The sequence below is a fragment of the Pyrus communis genome, chromosome 13 (assembly GCF_041283825.1).
Source record: "Pyrus communis isolate YQ-2024b chromosome 13, ASM4128382v1, whole genome shotgun sequence".
NCBI classification, from domain to species: domain Eukaryota; kingdom Viridiplantae; phylum Streptophyta; class Magnoliopsida; order Rosales; family Rosaceae; genus Pyrus; species Pyrus communis.
Window position 1 is genome coordinate 3,281,133 of NC_142577.1, and position 18,068 is coordinate 3,299,200.

At 42.7% G+C, this 18,068-nt stretch overlaps 1 protein-coding gene across 1 annotated transcript; it reads left to right on the plus strand.

Moving 5' to 3' along the window:
• Window positions 1-6,954: 6,954 nt before the first annotated feature.
• Window positions 6,955-17,755, plus strand: LOC148691598 (uncharacterized). Its single transcript, XM_088683354.1, has 4 exons — window positions 6,955-8,251; window positions 8,444-9,085; window positions 9,623-10,299; window positions 17,696-17,755. The coding sequence occupies exons 1-4, from the start codon at window positions 6,955-6,957 to the stop codon at window positions 17,753-17,755; spliced, it is 2,676 nt and encodes an 891-aa protein (XP_088539480.1).
• Window positions 17,756-18,068: the final 313 nt, after the last annotated feature.

Sequence of the window (18,068 nt, forward strand, 5' to 3'; positions counted from 1 at the left end):
TTAAAAACACTTTCTGGGCAGTTTTGAGCACTTTGGTGAATTTGGACGAATTTGTATAACAAATTGAATCAAAACACTTATAAACACAAACTAAAACACTTTCTAACTAATTTGGACATTAAAGTAAAGGGGGATTGAGTTTTTGACGAAATTAACTAAAATGCACAGATTGTAATTAAAAACAGATTGTAAAGATGAATGTGATGGAATTGAATGGATGGGATGGCTAGCTAAGGGGTTCATCTCCACACATGTTACACTTGCATATAAAACGATTTCTAATTGCTTTTCAATAAACCATGAATTCTCAACGCCCCAGGTTAACCGTGATTGCACTAATTAACCCTCAGATTTTCCTAACGTTATTGAATTGGATGATTGCATACGACAACCCAAAACATTTCCCACAAGTCCCCTACATGATTGCATAATAGAGATACAAGCAAGAATCATTAAGTTCTTTAAAAACCATAAGCATTGACGAAGCACTTGTTACTATGATTGCATGAAACTCATGCCAAGAATTTATTTAACGCGATTGTTTATAAGCAACCTCCACTACTTGTGAATATAAGTTCGTAACTATTAGGTGAAACTCACTTATATTCTAGCGTCATATTCATGCATGAAAATTAAGCGTGTACTCTCAATAATCATACATAAATAAGTTATCAATCAAACAGTTAAACAAATTGAATCCACAACTTATGAAACGCAATTAGAAGTAATCAAATCAAAATGCAAGCATAAACATATATTTCGAATCCCCCCTAGCCAAGGGGGGGTTTAGTTCCTCATACGTACAAAACAAAGAGAATTGAAATTAAACATTGAAATCAAAGGAAAAGAAACACCTAAACATTCTAACAACTCAAACTTGAATTGTATGAACGTTTAGGCCCTCTTCTCTTCCTCTTTGTTGCTGCACAAGGTCTAAGGATAGTTTGATGGTGTGAATGTGTATGAATGGATGAATTTCTGAATATGGAAGAGTGTATGAATTGTGTGAAGTGTGTATGGTTTTTATAGGGAGATGAATGGATGGGAGAGGGAACATGACAGCTAGGTTAAGTGAGTGCATGTGCAATGAAGTGGAATGACAGCTAGGTTATGATGATGAGTGCATGTGGGTGACAGCTAGGTTGGTTGGTGGCTGCAATGGAGGTGTGGAATGATGATGGGAGAGCATGTGGGTGTAGCTATGGTGGGAATTTTGGGCAGAAAATATCCTAAGGCTTTATTACTTAGTTTAGGAAAGGATGTAACTCATTTGATTAGGAATCCTCTTCAATTTCGTCCATTCCTTTTGCTCCAAACGTAAGCTATCCATTCCAATCCCAATTTTGCTCCAAAATGCACCTTTTTGCTTCCTTAGCCATATGAACCTAGAAACACACGAAAATGGCATAAAGGACTAAAATAACTAAAGAAACACAACGTAAATGCACGAGAACAAGCCAATTAAGTCGCATAAATATGCTCCTATCACATGTCTTAATGAAGTGATTGGTGTGTTGTTTTGGGTTGCATTTCCATCGAAGTATAAGAATTTAGGAGGTTGGTATTTAGTTGGCATTCAAAGATTATCAAGCTTCTTCGCGTATGGCTTGGAGTACGTGAGTAAATCTCCAGAAAAACCTTCATATTATGCTTTGATAGTGTTGGCGATCATGTATTGGAGTTGTTGGGTTGACCAAGATGCCACTGAAGTGGAATTAGGCTTTGGCTATTTTTTCCCGTATGAGGTAAATTCTTGGTGCACCTATTTCTCCGAATGAGTTGCACCTTTGCTCGATTCTCTTCCATGCCTATCCTCTAGCTCACTCATGAGTGACCCTATCTGCATGTCTTTTTCCTAAATGGTCTTTGTCAGTTTCTCGATTGCTTGAGCCATTTGAGCCAGTTGTTCATCAACAGAAGTAACTCCGACCATCATCACTTGGATGGAACCTAGGTATGGGCGCACTTTTAAGCTGATACTAAAGACATATAATGGTGATTGCTTAGTTGAATTCTTTGATTTTGGCGAAGACCTTTCACTGCTTCAAGAGACAAGATTCTTTGCTGCCTGTGAAGTAGTGGAGATGATCGAATTGTGCTTTTAACAAACTTTGAGTGACTTAGACAAATGCGTCATGGTAGTAGTAGCCTTTGATTCACTTCGGGTGATGAAGTTGATGGCTGGTTGATTCTCACAATGACCTTTATGTGATATCAGTGGAAACGTTGCTGGAGTTATGTGTCGGGTTGCATAAATCTTACCTCGTGAGACAATGCCAGCCAAGTCGTGCCTTGTGGTGAAAGAAATCATGTTCTTACCTGCGTGCATAGATGCAACTTGAGACTTTTTTTACATCATCACTTGGACTAGAGATGAGTCGCAACATGACAAAGAAGTCTCTTGGCGATGGTTGCTAGTTTGCCATCCATGGTACGATCTAGTGCTTAAGTCTGCATCTGAAATCGGTGATAAAGAATGCTCCCTTAAATTATTTGAAGCCGAAGAACTTTGATCGTTGCTTCGAGAAGCCTTCTCCTATGTCACAACAACATGCTTTGATGCCCCTAATGAGGCTAGGCTGATGAAGGGCTCGAGTATTTAATGCTCCCCCGTTCCCTTAGCGGTACCAGCTTAGAGGTGGTGTGTTGGATCGTGGTCACTACCTTTGCTTTGCTTCGAGTCGAGAAGCCAACAAAGTCTCCGCTTGTAGCTGAAGTGCTCACACTCTTTGCTTTGGTGGCTAGAACAGTTTAACCCTTCTTCGAAGCCATTGATTTTGAAGGTGTGTTTGGATTTTGAACGAAGAAAGAGATGAGAGGCAAAGATAGTCCCACTAGGCATGTCAAAGTTGTAAACATGAAATTTGCTGTGACAAATGCGACAAGAACACGTGTACAAAATAAATGTTTTGTATTTATTTAGGTTTAGGGTTACAATCTCTGTTTATAATTTGAATCATCTGATTCGATTTTTGGAATGTAATGTGTATGCAAGGGGTTGTTGATCCAAGGGTCGCAATGACTTGATTTCGGATGAATGAATGCCTCAAGGGTTTAGCTTGTGGCGATGGAAGAATTGGCACGTTTAGTGATGTTTGATTATTCTTCATGAGTTTGCCAAAGAACGCATAAAGTTTTTTGAGTCCTTTTGAATGTTTGGGTGTTTGGGAATTTGGGAGTTTGGGAGGCTTGAGAGTTTCAATGCTTGTATGTGAGAATGATTTGTGGACCCTTTCTTTGTCTTTGAGCCTTGTAATTATGGGTTCTCCAAGTCTTGCCAACTGCTCGATTTGACCTTGATTGTGGACTTGATTCATTGAAGAAAGAACCAAGACTTGATTTGTGGTTTGGTTCGTGATTTGACTCCATCAATTAACATTTGATTTAATTAAGCAAAAATCAAAAAAATTGAAAAAAATAAAAAAAAATCAATTAATTTGAATAAAATAATTCCTTAATTACTTTCTGTCAAGTGTTGACACCTGCCATCGTGATGACTCGTCCGGGTATGATGAGTCACTTGCCATGTCTACGATTTGTGAGAAACATGGTGCATACCATGTAAGCTCTAGCATGTCGAAATTTAACAAGTTGATGAACATTTATTTCACCGAAATTTCTATATCTAAATACATATATACATACATATATATATATATATATGTTTGCATAAAAATAATACGTAAATAAAGAAACTTGTGAAAAAAGATGTCAAATGTCTAAAAATAACCCGTTTTTGGATGAAAAAGGGTAAATTACACAAAACTACCTCAACTTTAGGTTGAACCATAATCTCATACCTCATATTTTAAACATTGCAACGTCATACCTTAATTTATGAATTCATTGCAATGTCATACTCCAATTTATGAATTTGTTGTAATGTCAAACCTCTATTAAATTTTTTGTCAATTTGACAGTTAAATGATAACATGGCAGGAACGGGCCCACTCCTTTAGAATAAAAAAATTAATTAATTATTAATTTTTATTCAACAATTAAAATTAATTATAAAAAATACTATCTCTTCCTTTCTCCCCAGAAATCGCCCCCTTCCCTAGACCCCTTCGTCCTCCCTTCACTCCCTCCTTTGTCCCCTTCTTCCTTGTCCTCCTCCGGCAAGGATACACTGTCGATAGTCACCCTTCGGATGGAGATCAACTGACATGGGCTGCGGATGGAGATCAACTTTCCCGCCTACTCCATCGACATCCGCCACTTCCACTCCAAAGACTACGTTGACTTCCTCGCCTCTATCACCCCTGACACGCTCATCGATTCCTCCTCATTGCAAATTGCATCCAATTTTTGTATGGGTTTTTAGAGAACATACATATGGAGAAGCTCCCTGCCCCATCCCATCACCAACGAACAAAGTCTGTGAAGTTCTATGCCCCATCCCTTCCTCCGTTGATCCCCTGCTCCCTCATCCCGATGTTAATCCACCCCAAGCTCCTGCAATTTTCCTTTGTCGATCCCACTCCCCACCTTCAAAAACATAAATATGGAGAAAAGAAAACCTGTGACATCCCGTCCCGCAATTATCGGAAACGTACGTGTGAAAAGACCGTTTTGCCCCTAGTTTGTTTTCGATACGTAATTTGGTTGTTTTTGTGTTGTGTTGGCATGTCTTTAGGCCACACACACACTCCCATACCTGCACCACCTTCTGTCACTCTTTCTCTCTCTCTCTCCCGTGTCTCTCTCTCCCTTCCTATCACCATAAACGTACGGACAAACACCAAACTCACCCAAACCAGCACAGATCGAGGGAACCAACTACACCATCGAACTCGTGAGGCTGAGAGGAGTCCAGTGGTACCATTTTCAGGTAGGAACTCCGACGTTTTCACGTCGATTTCACAAGCTCAGTTTTGATTACTATTCATGCAAATTTAATCTAGCTTGTTTTTGGACTTTTTAGGCTCGTAGATGTCTTTGTGAGGTCCCAAGAAGCTTAGGAGTGCTTCGTTGGACAAATTTGGACGTCGGGATCGTCCTGTACGAAGTTGGCCGGTTTTTGATTTCGTGGACATGTATGATCGCGTAGTTTTTAGCCCTTAAAACTAGTCTATCGTGATTCTCCTAGGTCTAAGCGTCATTTTGGTTCAAGAATCTTGAAATTTGGTTGAAAAACGAAGGAGAATCTTGAGTTTGAAGTTTCCTCGGTTTTCCAGTGACCGAAGTCCGGCGAGGGTAGGCCGGAGAAGAAACAGGAATATTCCGTTAAGTTTAACGGAATATTCCTAACGGTAGTGACGAAATCCGGTTAGGTTTAACGGAATATTCCGTTAGTTTAACGGAATATTCCTGACGGCGTCACTGGACACCATCAGTGTGCATGGCACGTGGCCGCGCGTGGGGGCGCGTAGGTCCGTGCCTATTTTGGCGCGTGGGGGCGCGTGAGGGGTCCAAAAATAATTTTAAAAATATGGTTGTGATCCTGAGGTTGTGTAGATCACGTTGGTATATTCATTTGTCCATTTTGAGCAATGTATGAGAAGTTATTTTGAACGGAAGGTTATGTGTTTTAAAGTTAACGTTTTTATAGTTAATTCGCATATAGGTGACACGTATCCCGAGGACGAGCGTGCACATTCGAGGCAGGGGGGCTACGACCCTTCCACATACCAGTGAGTGGGCTTTTGGTTTTCCGTTTATACCTATATACATTTATATTCCCAGAAATTAATTAAAAAGGGTTAATTGCTTTATGTCATGCACCATATCTTGATTGTTATGCATTATCATATGCATTTGTAGTGGCATACATATACATATTTATGTTTGGTGCTGCGGAGGCCTAGGTAAGTGCCAGGTAAGCGTTGATTAACATTTACATTAAATAGTGATTAGAGGTGCCTAGAGAGCTCATAACCTGCACCCCCGGTGTTAGTGCTCCCGCCCAGAGTAGGGCACAGTCCTTCACGTGTCGTTCACCTCTCGCACCATACGCTCAGCTTGGAATCCAAGTTAGGTGCACAGTCCTGTCGTACAGACCACTATAGGTGGTTCCGACTCGTAGGTGACCCGCGATTATTCGTACAGCCTTCACGTGATCGTAGCACTAGAGCGTTTATATGTATTACACCCAGGCCTGTCGTACAGACCACTTTAGGTGGTTCCGACTCGTGGGCAGGTTTAGTTGTTGAGATTGAGATTTGAGCTCTAGATTCAGCCGTACAGGTCACTTTAGGTGACTCCGGCTGCCAGATTATATGCTATTGATGTGATTTATACCTGAGCACTTGCATATCATTATGAGGCTTTGGCATGGCATATCTTTGAGCATGACTAGCATATTTATACATACGTATATATGTTTATTTTCTGGGAAGTATACAGGTTTTACGGCGAGGGGTTAGAATATATTTTATGAATTGGTTTTCAAAGAGCTTTGTTTTTGCCCATTCACGCTTTTGTTTTGCACCCCTCCAGGTTCTAGTAGCTTAGCGGTTTCGGTGGTTTTCCCAGAGGGCGTCCCGGCTTTTCTGACAGATACTCACCAGTGTAAGGTCACCTTCGGGTGGACTTTGTCGTATCATTTTCTTTGGACTGCTGTAGTCTTTATGCTCTGAATTCAGCGTTTCACTTACGCTAGCACTCATATTGTCACTTATTGTATGCTAGTTTTTAAATTATTCGTACTTTTACATTACTGTTTTTTTTAGCTTCCGCACTGTGTACATGGCTACGTCACTTCCAAGTGACGGCCAGCATGCCCTGATCTCGGTCGGGGTGTGTCAGTTTGGTATCAGAGCCTAGGTTTGGCAGTCCTGTGTCTGTGTGAGTATTCTAATGGTTTTGGTGCCTTCTGTCAGAATTATGCCGCCTCGTCGGGAACCACGTCGCTCCGATGAGTCTAGTTTCCCCGATATCACTCAGATGGGGGAAGCTATTGCTACCGCTATCCAGTCAGCTCTCCGCCCTCCCTAGAGGATTCCTCTGGAGACTATGTACAATCTGAAATTGGATAAGTTCTACGGTCACGAGGGGCACGAGGGCGCAGAACGTTGGTTAGAGCATATTGAGAAGACTTTCCGAGTGTTGAACAATCAGGGGAATCTTCCTGTTGAGAGGTGGGTCGAGACGACCTCATGGTTTCTGGGTACGGAGTCTGCATCCTGGTGGGAACAGGAGCTTCGTAGTTTGACTCCAGCCGAGAAGACTGACTGGAATGTTTTCATTAGGTTATTTAAGAGGAGATTTGTGCCCCCTGAGTACATCGATCGCAAGAAACAGGAATTCACTGAGTTGAAACAACGGAAGATGACTGCGAACGAGTACTATCGGAAGTTCACCGACTTGTCTCGCTACCACCCTGAGATTGCTGGTAATCCAGCAGAGATGCTTCGTCGTTTTCGCATCGGCACTAAGAAGAAGTGGCGTTCGATGTCGACTTCCACACATTGTGATACTTATCAGGAGTTCTACGAGGTTTTGCTGAGAGTTGAGGACTCTGAGAACATGACGAGCGAGAGTGATGAGAATGAGAAGAATGGTAATCAGAAGAAAGACGACAAAGGTAAAGGTCAAGCATCGCTCGGGCCTTGTCAGACTCAAAACTTCAAGAGGGGTGGTAATAGCTCTAGCTCTTCTAGTGGTGGTTTCAGTGTTACTGGCCAGGGACGAGGAGGTAGATTTACTGGTGGCGCTCGAGGCCAGAGACAGGGTTATAGTGGCCGAGGTAGGGCCCCATTTTGCCGAAGGTGTAATAATCGGCACACTGGCGAGTGTAGGCGGGGCAGTAGTGGTTGTTTTACTTGCGGGCAGATGGGACATCGAGCCGCGCAATGCCCCCAGGGTCAGCAGCAGAGACCGCAACAGACTTTCCTGCCACCACCTGCCCCTATCCAGCAGATTCAGGGTCCAGGTAGTTATGGACAGGCAGGTAGAGGTGGTGCCTACCACTACCAGGGTGATGTTGTTCCATATGCCCCGGGACAGTATCAGTATCCTCAGGACCCCTTTTCCCAGGGTGGTTACCCTCAGTATTCGGGCGGCTATATGCCATATCCTCCAACCCCAGCCGGCGGTTCTCAATGGTATCAGGGAGGACAGTTTCAGCCAGGAAAGATTGCTACTAGCAGTGCAGGGTCTTCGAGACAGACCGGTCAGCCCAGTCAGGGGCGTGGTACGCAGGGCCGCGGTACTCAGGCAAGCAGAGGTCGTGGCGGACGGCAGCAGGGCCAGGGGCGTATTCACAACATTTCTCTGCAGGATGCTCAGAACAACCCGGATCTGATCATGGGTACATTAAATATTCTTGGTTATTTTGCTAGAGTCTTAATTGATTGCGGAGCTACACATTCTGTGATTTCTCATACATTTGCTCAAGTGACGCAACCTCGCCCCACACCTCTAGGGTTCGATTTAGAGTTCGCTATGCCTAGAGGGGAGAGATGTATTGTAGATCGTGTGTACCCAGGGTGTCCAGTGATAGTTGAGGGTGTTGTTATGCCAGCTGATCTTATCCCGTTAGATATTGTTGATTTCGATGTGATTTTGGGCGCGGATTGGTTGCACCCCAATCGTGCCAATATTGATTGTTATGGGAAAATAGTTACGTTTCGCCGTCCTGGACTACCTGTGGTTACTTTCGTGGGTAAGCAGAGTGGGGTGAGACATGGCGTTATTTCGGCTTTGCGAGCGAAAAAGTTGTTGTCTAAAGGTTGTCAGGGGTACTTAGCCCATGTGGCGTTGAAGGAAGCTCCTCCTAGCAGTGTTGAGGACGTGAGGGTTGTCCGACACTTTCCAGATGTTTTCCCCGAGGATTTGCCTGGGTTACCACCAGATCGTGATTTGGAGTTCGCTATTGAGTTGCTTCCAGGTACTAATCCTATTTCTTTGACTCCTTATCGTATGGCACCTGCTGAATTAAGGGAATTGAAGGTGCAGCTGCAGGAATTAGTGGATAAGGGTTTTATTCAGCCTAGTACTTCTCCGTGGGGAGCTCCAGTTTTGTTTGTGAGGAAGAAAGATGGAACTTTGAGGCTGTGTATTGATTACAGGCAATTGAATCGGGTGACGATTAAAAACCGTTATCCGTTGCCACGTATCGATGATTTGTTCGATCAGCTTAGAGGTGCTTGTGTGTTCTCTAAGATTGACTTGAGGTCTGGATACTATCAGTTGAAGATTAATAGGGATGACGTTCCTAAGACGGCGTTCAGGACTCGTTATGGTCATTACGAGTTTCTAGTTATGCCATTTGGGTTAACGAATGCACCAGCAGCTTTTATGGATTTAATGAATCGGGTGTTCCAGCCTTACTTGGATAGGTTCGTCATTGTTTTTATCGATGATATTCTGGTGTATTCTAAGTCGAAGGCGGAGCATGTTCGACATCTTACTTTGGTGCTGAAAAGGTTGAGGGAACATCAATTATATGCTAAGTTTAGCAAGTGCCAGTTTTGGCTAGACCAAGTAGCGTTTCTGGGGCACGTTATTTCTGCTCAGGGTATTCTGGTTGACCCTCAGAAGGTCGCAGCGATGGAGAATTGGGAGCAACTGCGAACCGTCACCGAGGTGAGGAGTTTCCTTGGTTTGGCGGGGTATTATCGGAGATTTGATAAGGATTTCTCGGTTATTGCCTTACCATTGACGAGACTAACGAGGAAAGATGTTAAATTTGAGTGGGATGATAGGTGTGAACAGAGTTTCCAGCAGTTGAAGCATTGTCTCACTCAAGCACCTGTTTTGGCACTCCCGGACGATAGTGGTGATTTCGAGGTTTATAGCGATGCTTCCTTGAATGGTCTGGGATGTGTGTTGATGCAGCATGGTAGGGTGATTGCTTATGCTTCGTGTCAGTTAAAACCCCATGAGTTGAATTACCCTACTCATGATTTGGAGTTGGCTGCTATCATTTTTGCATTGAAGTTGTGGAGACATTACCTTTACGGCGAGAAATGTAGGATCTTTACTGATCATAAGAGTCTCCAATATCTTTTTACTCAGAAGGAACTTAATCTTCGTCAGCGGAGGTGGATGGAGTTGCTCAGCGATTACGACTGCACGATTGATTATCACCCTGGTCGTGCGAATGTAGTTGCTGATGCACTTAGTCGGAAGTCTCAAGGCCGCATTAATGCGTTGTATGCAAGCCGTATTCCTCTTTTGGCGGACTTGCGTGCTACGGGAGTGAGGTTAGAAGCAGAAGATCGAGATGTGGCTTTACTTGCTAATTTTCAAGTTAGGCCAATCTTGATTGATCGGGTACTTGCAGCTCAAGTAGCTGATGAGCAGACTCAAGAACTAATCCAAGCTCGAGAGCAAGGAAAGAGGAGAAACCTCAGGGTACGTGAATCGGATGGCATGTTGATGCAAGAGGGAAGAATGTTCGTGCCAAATGATGTGGATTTGAAGAAGGAAATTCTGGATGAAGCACATATCTCGGCTTACGCCATGCATCCAGGGGCTACTAAGATGTATCATACCATTCGACCATTTTATTATTGGCCGGGTATGAAGAGGGAGATAGCCGAGTATGTAAGTAAGTGTGCCATTTGTCAGCAGGCTAAAGCAGAAAGGAAGAAGTCGTTTGGGTTGTTGCAGCCGCTTCCCGTTCCCGAGTGGAAATGGGAAAATATTACCATGGATTTTGTGTACAAGCTTCCGCGTACACATAACGGTTTTGATGGCATTTGGGTGATCGTAGATCGACTCACTAAATCGGCACATTTTATTCCAGTGAGGGAGAAGTATTCCTTGAGCCGATTAGCGGAATTGTTCATTTCGAAGGTAGTGAAATACCATGGTGTCCCGGTGAGTATTGTCTCGGATCGTGATCCACGGTTCACATCTAAGTTTTGGGTGGCTTTCCAGGAAGCTTTGGGTACGAGACTACTCTACAGTACGGCGTATCATCCTCAGACAGACGGGCAATCTGAGAGGACTATCCAGACTTTGGAGGATATGTTACGAACTTCGGTGTTGCAGTTTGGTGATGCTTGGCATCAACGGTTGGACTTGATGGAATTTGCCTATAATAATAGTTTTCATTCGAGTCTTGGCATGGCACCGTTTGAGGCATTGTATGGTAGAGCTTGTCGCACACCGTTGTGTTGGTCAGAGGTAGGAGAAAGAGTCTTAGTGGGTCCGGAAATTGTTGAGGAGACTACTCAGAACGTTCAGGTAATCAAGTCTAACCTGAAAGCAGCCCAGGACAGGCAGAAGAGTTTAGCGGATCGGCACGCTACGGACAGAACGTACGAGGTTGGAGATTGGGTATTTCTGAAGCTTTCACCGTGGAGAGGTGTCGTGCGGTTTGGAAAGAAGGGGAAGTTGAGTCCCAGGTACATCGGACCATACGTGGTCACGGAGCGAGTTGGTGAGGTAGCTTACAGGTTGGAGTTGCCTCCGAAGCTAGCCAGGGTGCATAATGTTTTTCACGTGTCTATGCTCCGACACTATGTTGCTGATCCATCTCATGTGATACCCCCGCAACCTTTGGAAATTAATCCAGATTTGACGTATGACGAGGAACCCGTGACGATCATCGATTGGAAGGAGAAGGTTCTGAGGAACAAGACGGTTGGTTTAGTGAAAGTTTTGTGGAGGAATCATTCAGTCGAGGAAGCGACGTGGGAGACAGAAGATCGGATGAGAGATTTGTATCCTAGATTGTTCTTTGGCCACTAGGGGTCGTAATTTGGTTGTTTTGAATTTCGGGACGAAATTCTATTAAGGTGGGTAGGTTGTGACATCCCGTCCCGGAATTATCGGAAACGTACGTGTGAAAAGACCGTTTTGCCCCTAGTTTGTTTTCGATACGTAATTTGGTTGTTTTTGTGTTGTGTTGGCATGTCTTTAGGCCACACACACACTCCCATACCTGCACCACCTTCTGTCACTCTCTCTCTCTCTCTCTCCCGTGTCTCTCTCTCCCTTCCTATCACCATAAACGTACGGACAAACACCAAACTCACCCAAACCAGCACAAATCGAGGGAACCAACTACACCATCGAACTCGTGAGGCTGAGAGGAGTCCAGTGGTACCATTTTCAGGTAGGAACTCCGACGTTTTCACGTCGATTTCACGAGCTCAGTTTTGATTACTATTCATGCAAATTTAATCTAGCTTGTTTTTGGACTTTTTAGGCTCGTAGATGTCTTTGGGAGGTCCCAAGAAGCTTAGGAGTGCTTCGTTGGACAAATTTGGACGTCGGGATCGTCCTGTACGAAGTTGGCCGGTTTTTGATTTCGTGGACAGGTATGATCGCGTAGTTTTTAGCCCTTAAAACTAGTCTATCGTGATTCTCCTAGGTCTAAGCGTCATTTTGGTTCAAGAATCTTGAAATTTGGTTGAAAAACGAAGGAGAATAGTGAGTTTGAAGTTTCCTCGGTTTTCCGGTGACCGGAGTCCGGCGAGGGTAGGCTGGAGAAGAAACAGGAATATTCTGTTAAGTTTAACGGAATATTCCTAACGGTAGTGACGAAATCCGGTTAGGTTTAACGGAATATTCCGTTAGTTTAACGGAATATTCCTGACGGCGTCACTGGACACCGTCAGTGTGCATGGCACGTGGCCGCGCGTGGGGGTACGTAGGTCCGTGCCTATTTTGGCGCGTGGGGGCGCGTGAGGGGTCCAAAAATAATTTTAAAAATATGGTTGTGATCCTGAGGTTGTGTAGATCACGTTGGTATATTCATTTGTCCATTTTGAGCAATGTATGAGAAGTTATTTTGAACGGAAGGTTATGTGTTTTAAAGTTAACGTTTTTATAGTTAATTCGCATATAGGTGACACGTATCCCGAGGACGAGCATGCACATTCGAGGCAGGGGGGCTACGACCCTTCCACATACCAGTGAGTGGGCTTTTGGTGTTCCGTTTATACCTATATACATTTATATTCCCAGAAATTAATTAAAAAGGGTTAATTGCTTTATGCCATGCACCATATCTTGATTGTTATGCATTATCATATGCATTTGTAGTGGCATACATATACATATTTATGTTTGGTCCTGCGGAGGCCTAGGTAAGTGCCAGGTAAGCGTTGATTAACATTTACATTAAATAGTGATTAGAGGTGCCTAGAGAGCTCATAACCTGCACCCCCGGTGTTAGTGCTCCCGCCCAGAGTAGGGCACAGTCCTTCACGTGTCGTTCACCTCCCGCACCATACGCTCAGCTTGGAATCCAAGTTAGGTGCACAGTCCTGTCGTACAGACCACTATAGGTGGTTCCGACTCGTAGGTGACCCGCGATTATTCGCACAGCCTTCACGTGATCGTAGCACTAGAGCGTTTATATGTATTACACCCAGGCCTGTCGTACAGACCACTTTAGGTGGTTCCGACTCGTGGGCAGGTTTAGTTGTTGAGATTGAGATTTGAGCTCTAGATTCAGCCGTACAGGTCATTTTAGGTGACTCCGGCTGCCAGATTATATGCTATTGATGTGATTTATACCTGAGCACTTGCATATCATTATGAGGCTTTGGCATGGCATATATTTGAGCATGACTAGCATATTTATACATACGTATATATGTTTATTTTCTGGGAAGTATACAGGTTTTACGGCGAGGGGTTAGAATATATTTCATGAATTGGTTTTCAAAGAGCTTTGTTTTTGCCCACTCACGCTTTTGTTTTGCGCCCCTCCAGGTTCTAGTAGCTTAGCGGTTTCGGTGGTTTTCCCAGAGGGCGTCCCGACTTTTCTGACAGATACTCACCAGTGTAAGGTCACCTTCGGGTGGACTTTGTCGTATCATTTTCTTTGGACTGCTGTAGTCTTTATGCTCTGAATTCAGCGTTTCACTTACGCTAGCACTCATATTGTCACTTATTGTATGCTAGTTTTTAAATTATTCGTACTTTTACATTACTGTTTTTTTTAGCTTTCGCACTGTGTACATGGCTACGTCACTTCCACGTGACGGCCAGCATGCCCTGATCTCGGTCGGGGTGTGTCAAAACCCATGTCCACAAATTATTTTTCTAGCTTCGCAAGAGATCTCGTCGGTTGCACCCTTGATTTGGAATTATTCGATTGCGTCTTTTATCGTCATCAATCTCACTACGACAGCAGACTATACGGTTGGTTTAGGGACTAGGGATAAGAATGGGTTCGACAACGGAGAAAGTTTGGAGGATGGTGGCTGTGTTTAAGGAGGACGAGGAAGAAGGGGGATGAAGGAGGGAGTGAGGGGAGGAAGAAGGGGGACGGAGAAGGGAGTGAAGGGAGGACGAAGGGAGCGATTTCTAGGGAGAAAGAGGGAGACAATTATTTTTTAATTAATTTTATTATTAATTAATTAATTTTTTATTCCAAAGGAGTGGTACTGCTCTTACCATGTCAACATTTAACAACCAAATTGAAACAAAAATTTAACGGTTGTATGACATTGCTACGAATTCATAAGTTGAGATATGATATTGCAACAAATTAATAAGTTAATGTATGACATTGCAAAACATGAATTATAAGATTGTGATTCGACCTATAGTTAAGGTAATTTTATGTAATTTATAAAAGTTAATGGAGTTAAGAGTGTGATGTCAAGTGAATGATTTCAAAAAATTCATATCACAAATTGATTAAAATTTGTTCATATGACAAATTAAAATGGGAAAATTAGAATGCCCTACATCTTTTCTATAGTTGTTAGATTAAATATTTGCCCCTTTTAAAGATTTGATTAAGGTGCTTTGATCAATTGCCACCTCAATAATTTTCTATTTATTTAATTTCCATGTCATTAATTTAAAAGCATTTATATAGAGGCATAAGGTAACTTAGCAACTAATTGCCTACAATATAGGAATTTAATTTCGTCATTCCCCTTCTACACATTAAATGATATTTTTTTAATAAAATAAAATAAAAAATTAATTAACTAATTCCTCATTACCTTATTATCAATATTTAAAAAAAAAAATGTAAAGTACAAAAAATTACCTCAACTATTGGTGTCACGACACTTTCATACCTCATCTTTTAAAATTGACAATGTCATACCTCATCTTACGAATTTGTGCCAATGTAAGACCTCTGTCAAATTTTCTGTTAATTTCTCTGTTAAATGCTGATGTGGCCCGACACGTGTCCCACTTACTAAACCAGTTGGATTAAAAAAAATTAAATATTCAAAAATTAAAAAAATATATATTAAATCTCTCTCACTTTCTCCTCTCTCTCCACCCTTTCTTGCCTCTCTTTCTTCTCTGCAGCCTAAAACCCTTTCCCACCCATCCTCCACTATCCTCTCTTTCTCTTCCCCCTTTTCTCGCCTCTCTCTCTTCTTTGCATCCCAGAAGACCCAGATCCCAGAGGAACAAAACCCACCTTCCCATTACAGCAATTGTTGCCGCAATTCGAAAACCCCAAAACGAAGAACCTAATATTGCTCGACTACTCTGCCTCCCTCACTCCGCCACCCTTGATCTGGAGATCGCAACGACGCCGTTCCACGACATCATCTTCCTTGACTACTCCGCCTCCCTCACTCTGCCACCCTCGATCTGTACCTAGACGCCCAAAAGAACGGCGTCAACCTGAACGCGGACTAGGAACCAGTCTAATTTGTGACAAAGTCCAAGTCTGTGGGGGTAGTGGGGGGGACACGGGTCAATGGGCAAGAGTTTGGGGGGACGGGTCAATGGGCAAGAGTTTGGCAGATGAAAAAATCCAGGTGGGTTTGGGCGGTTCTGGGCACGGCGAAAGAGAGAAGTGGGGAGGAAGGAGACTACAGTGGAGAGGAGAGAAAGAGAGAGAGGCAAAAGAGAGGGGAGAGAAAGGGTGGTGGAGGACGGGTGGGAAGGGGTCTAGGGGGGGTTAGGTGGGAAGGGGTTTTAGGTCTTCTGGGAAGAGAGAGGCAAGAATGGGTGGGAGAGAGAAGAGAAAGAGATTTAATATATATATATATATATATATATATTTTTTTTTTAATTTTTGAATATTTAATTATTTTTTAATCTAGTTGGATTTGTGAGTGGGACATTTGTCGGGCCACGTCAGCATTTAACAGAGAAGTTAACAGAAAAACTGACGGAGGTTTGACATTGGCACAAATTCGTAAGATGAGGTATGACATTGTCAATTTTAAAAGATGAGGTATGAAAGTGTCGTGACACCAATAGTTGAGGTAGTTTTTTGTACTTTACCCAAAAAAAAAATATTGCTTTCTATTCAAAATGTCTCAATAAAAAGTCTTCAATACATATTTTTTGTGACAACCCGTCCCTGCCTTTAAAATTTTCTTAATTTTAAAAGTGTGAATTTACGAAAATGCCCTAGAGGCGAAGGTTTTGACTTTCATTGACCAACGTGTAGTGAGACGTATTGAATATTCTTTTAGTGTACTTCTGAAGTACTCAACGATACAAACGCGTAAGCGCAAGCAGAAGTGAATTCGGAGTTACGGTTAAAGTTTTATAGAGTTACAAATCGAAGGTATTTTGAAGAAACAACTATTCTAATTATGTAATATTATATTATTGTATACTAAATTTGAAGACACATGTGTGTGTGCGGGTGTGGCCGAGAGAAAAGAAAGAAAATGAATCAGGTAGAAAAAGAAAGGAGAAGGAGGGAAGGGCTGCTGCCCAATTCGGAAGAGGAGGGAAGTGAGGGACCAACCAGAGAAGAGAGCAAGGAGGGGAAATGAGGGAGAGGAGATGCGCCGGATCTCCTTGACACGTTCTTCCCCATCGGACCCGCGTGACCCGCGGTGGATTTCCATCCTTTTCCATCGATTTTTCTGGTGACTCGAACCTCACCACCACCTGAAAATGAATCATCATCTTTCCCTCTTCCATTTCCATGCAAAACCCAGTTCCTTTAACCCCAATTTAAGGGGAATTGAGATATCAAACCCATGGGGGTTTCGACGGTTGCCACGGCAAAATTTACCATTTGTGAAGCGTTTCCCTTCAAGTACCGCCATCAAAATACTCCTCAGGAGGTCAGGAACAAAGCCTAATTAGTGGTGGAAGCATTGGAGTTGATTTGATGACGAATCAAAACACCCAAATTCTAGGGTTTTCCAGCGGGTTTGATGAAATTGGAGCCTTTCCAGTCCAAATTGGCCTTAGTTGCAGGTATAAAGTTTGCTCTACTCTTTGAGATCTTCATTTCTATAATTTTTGAGAATTTTTAGAAATGGTTGGATTTTCTGGCGAGTCGGGGCGACCGACCGCCACCCACGGCAGCGCGTGGCCAGTGGGCCGCCAATGCTATTTTTAGGCTATGTTAAATGTCTTGAATTCAGTTTTGATATTTGAATAATGTAGGTTGATCATTGGAACCTAAATTCTCTACGATACGTTAATAGGTATTTATTTGAATCGACGATCTGACTGTTGGATCGTCACCAAACTTTGTTACATTGTAGTACGTGATAATTGATGAATGTTGGAACTTATGGATTGAGAATCCGACGTACGGATCTTCCCGAATTGGATTTGTAAGTTTATAAAATAAAACGTTAATCGCTAATCAGTTTTAGAAATTAGCGGAGATCCAACCGTTGGATCGTAATGAAACTTAAGTATGATTTTCTAGAAGCAAATTGTGTATCATGAGAAGTTACGGATTGGAAATTTGAGATGCGGATCTTTCGGATCAAGTTTTACAGTGTTGTGAATCTCAAATTATCCTAGAAGGTCTTTGAGGATATGTTTTATGTAAATTATGTATTCTATCGGTAAGAACTCTGAGACGTGATTTGATATTTGGTCACAGGCAATGATACTTCGTGATGTCTCGATATTTGTGCGAGAGAGTCGTAGCGCGGACCTATGAATGGCTTGATCCCTGTTTAGGGTACGTAGGCAGTCTAACGAGACGTTAGATGCAGCCATACAAGAAGTGAGATTAAATAATTGAGAATAGCTTTGTTTGGGGAATTGAACAATGTGAGGGACATTGGTGTAAAATGTGAGTTTTAACCTTATGTGTTGGTGGTTAAATGTTGGTTATAAATCAATGTATGAAGAATCAAGAAATTTAAGTAAGGAAACGTAAGTATTGATAGTTAATTAAACTAGTGTCTAGTTGGGCTTGTCACTGATGATTATCCCCAAAAATAAATAGTTCAAGAGTAGGGCGTTGCAGC

Coding starts and splice junctions, on each gene's coding strand:
- LOC148691598 (XM_088683354.1), top strand. CDS start 6,955: ATGTACAATCTGAAATTGGATAAGTTCTACGGTCACGAGGGGCACGAG. Junction 8,252..8,443: donor CAACCCGGATCTGATCATGG/GTACATTAAATA, acceptor GTCCAGTGATAG/TTGAGGGTGTTGTTATGCCA. Junction 9,086..9,622: donor TTTGTTCGATCAGCTTAGAG/GTGCTTGTGTGT, acceptor TAACGAGGAAAG/ATGTTAAATTTGAGTGGGAT.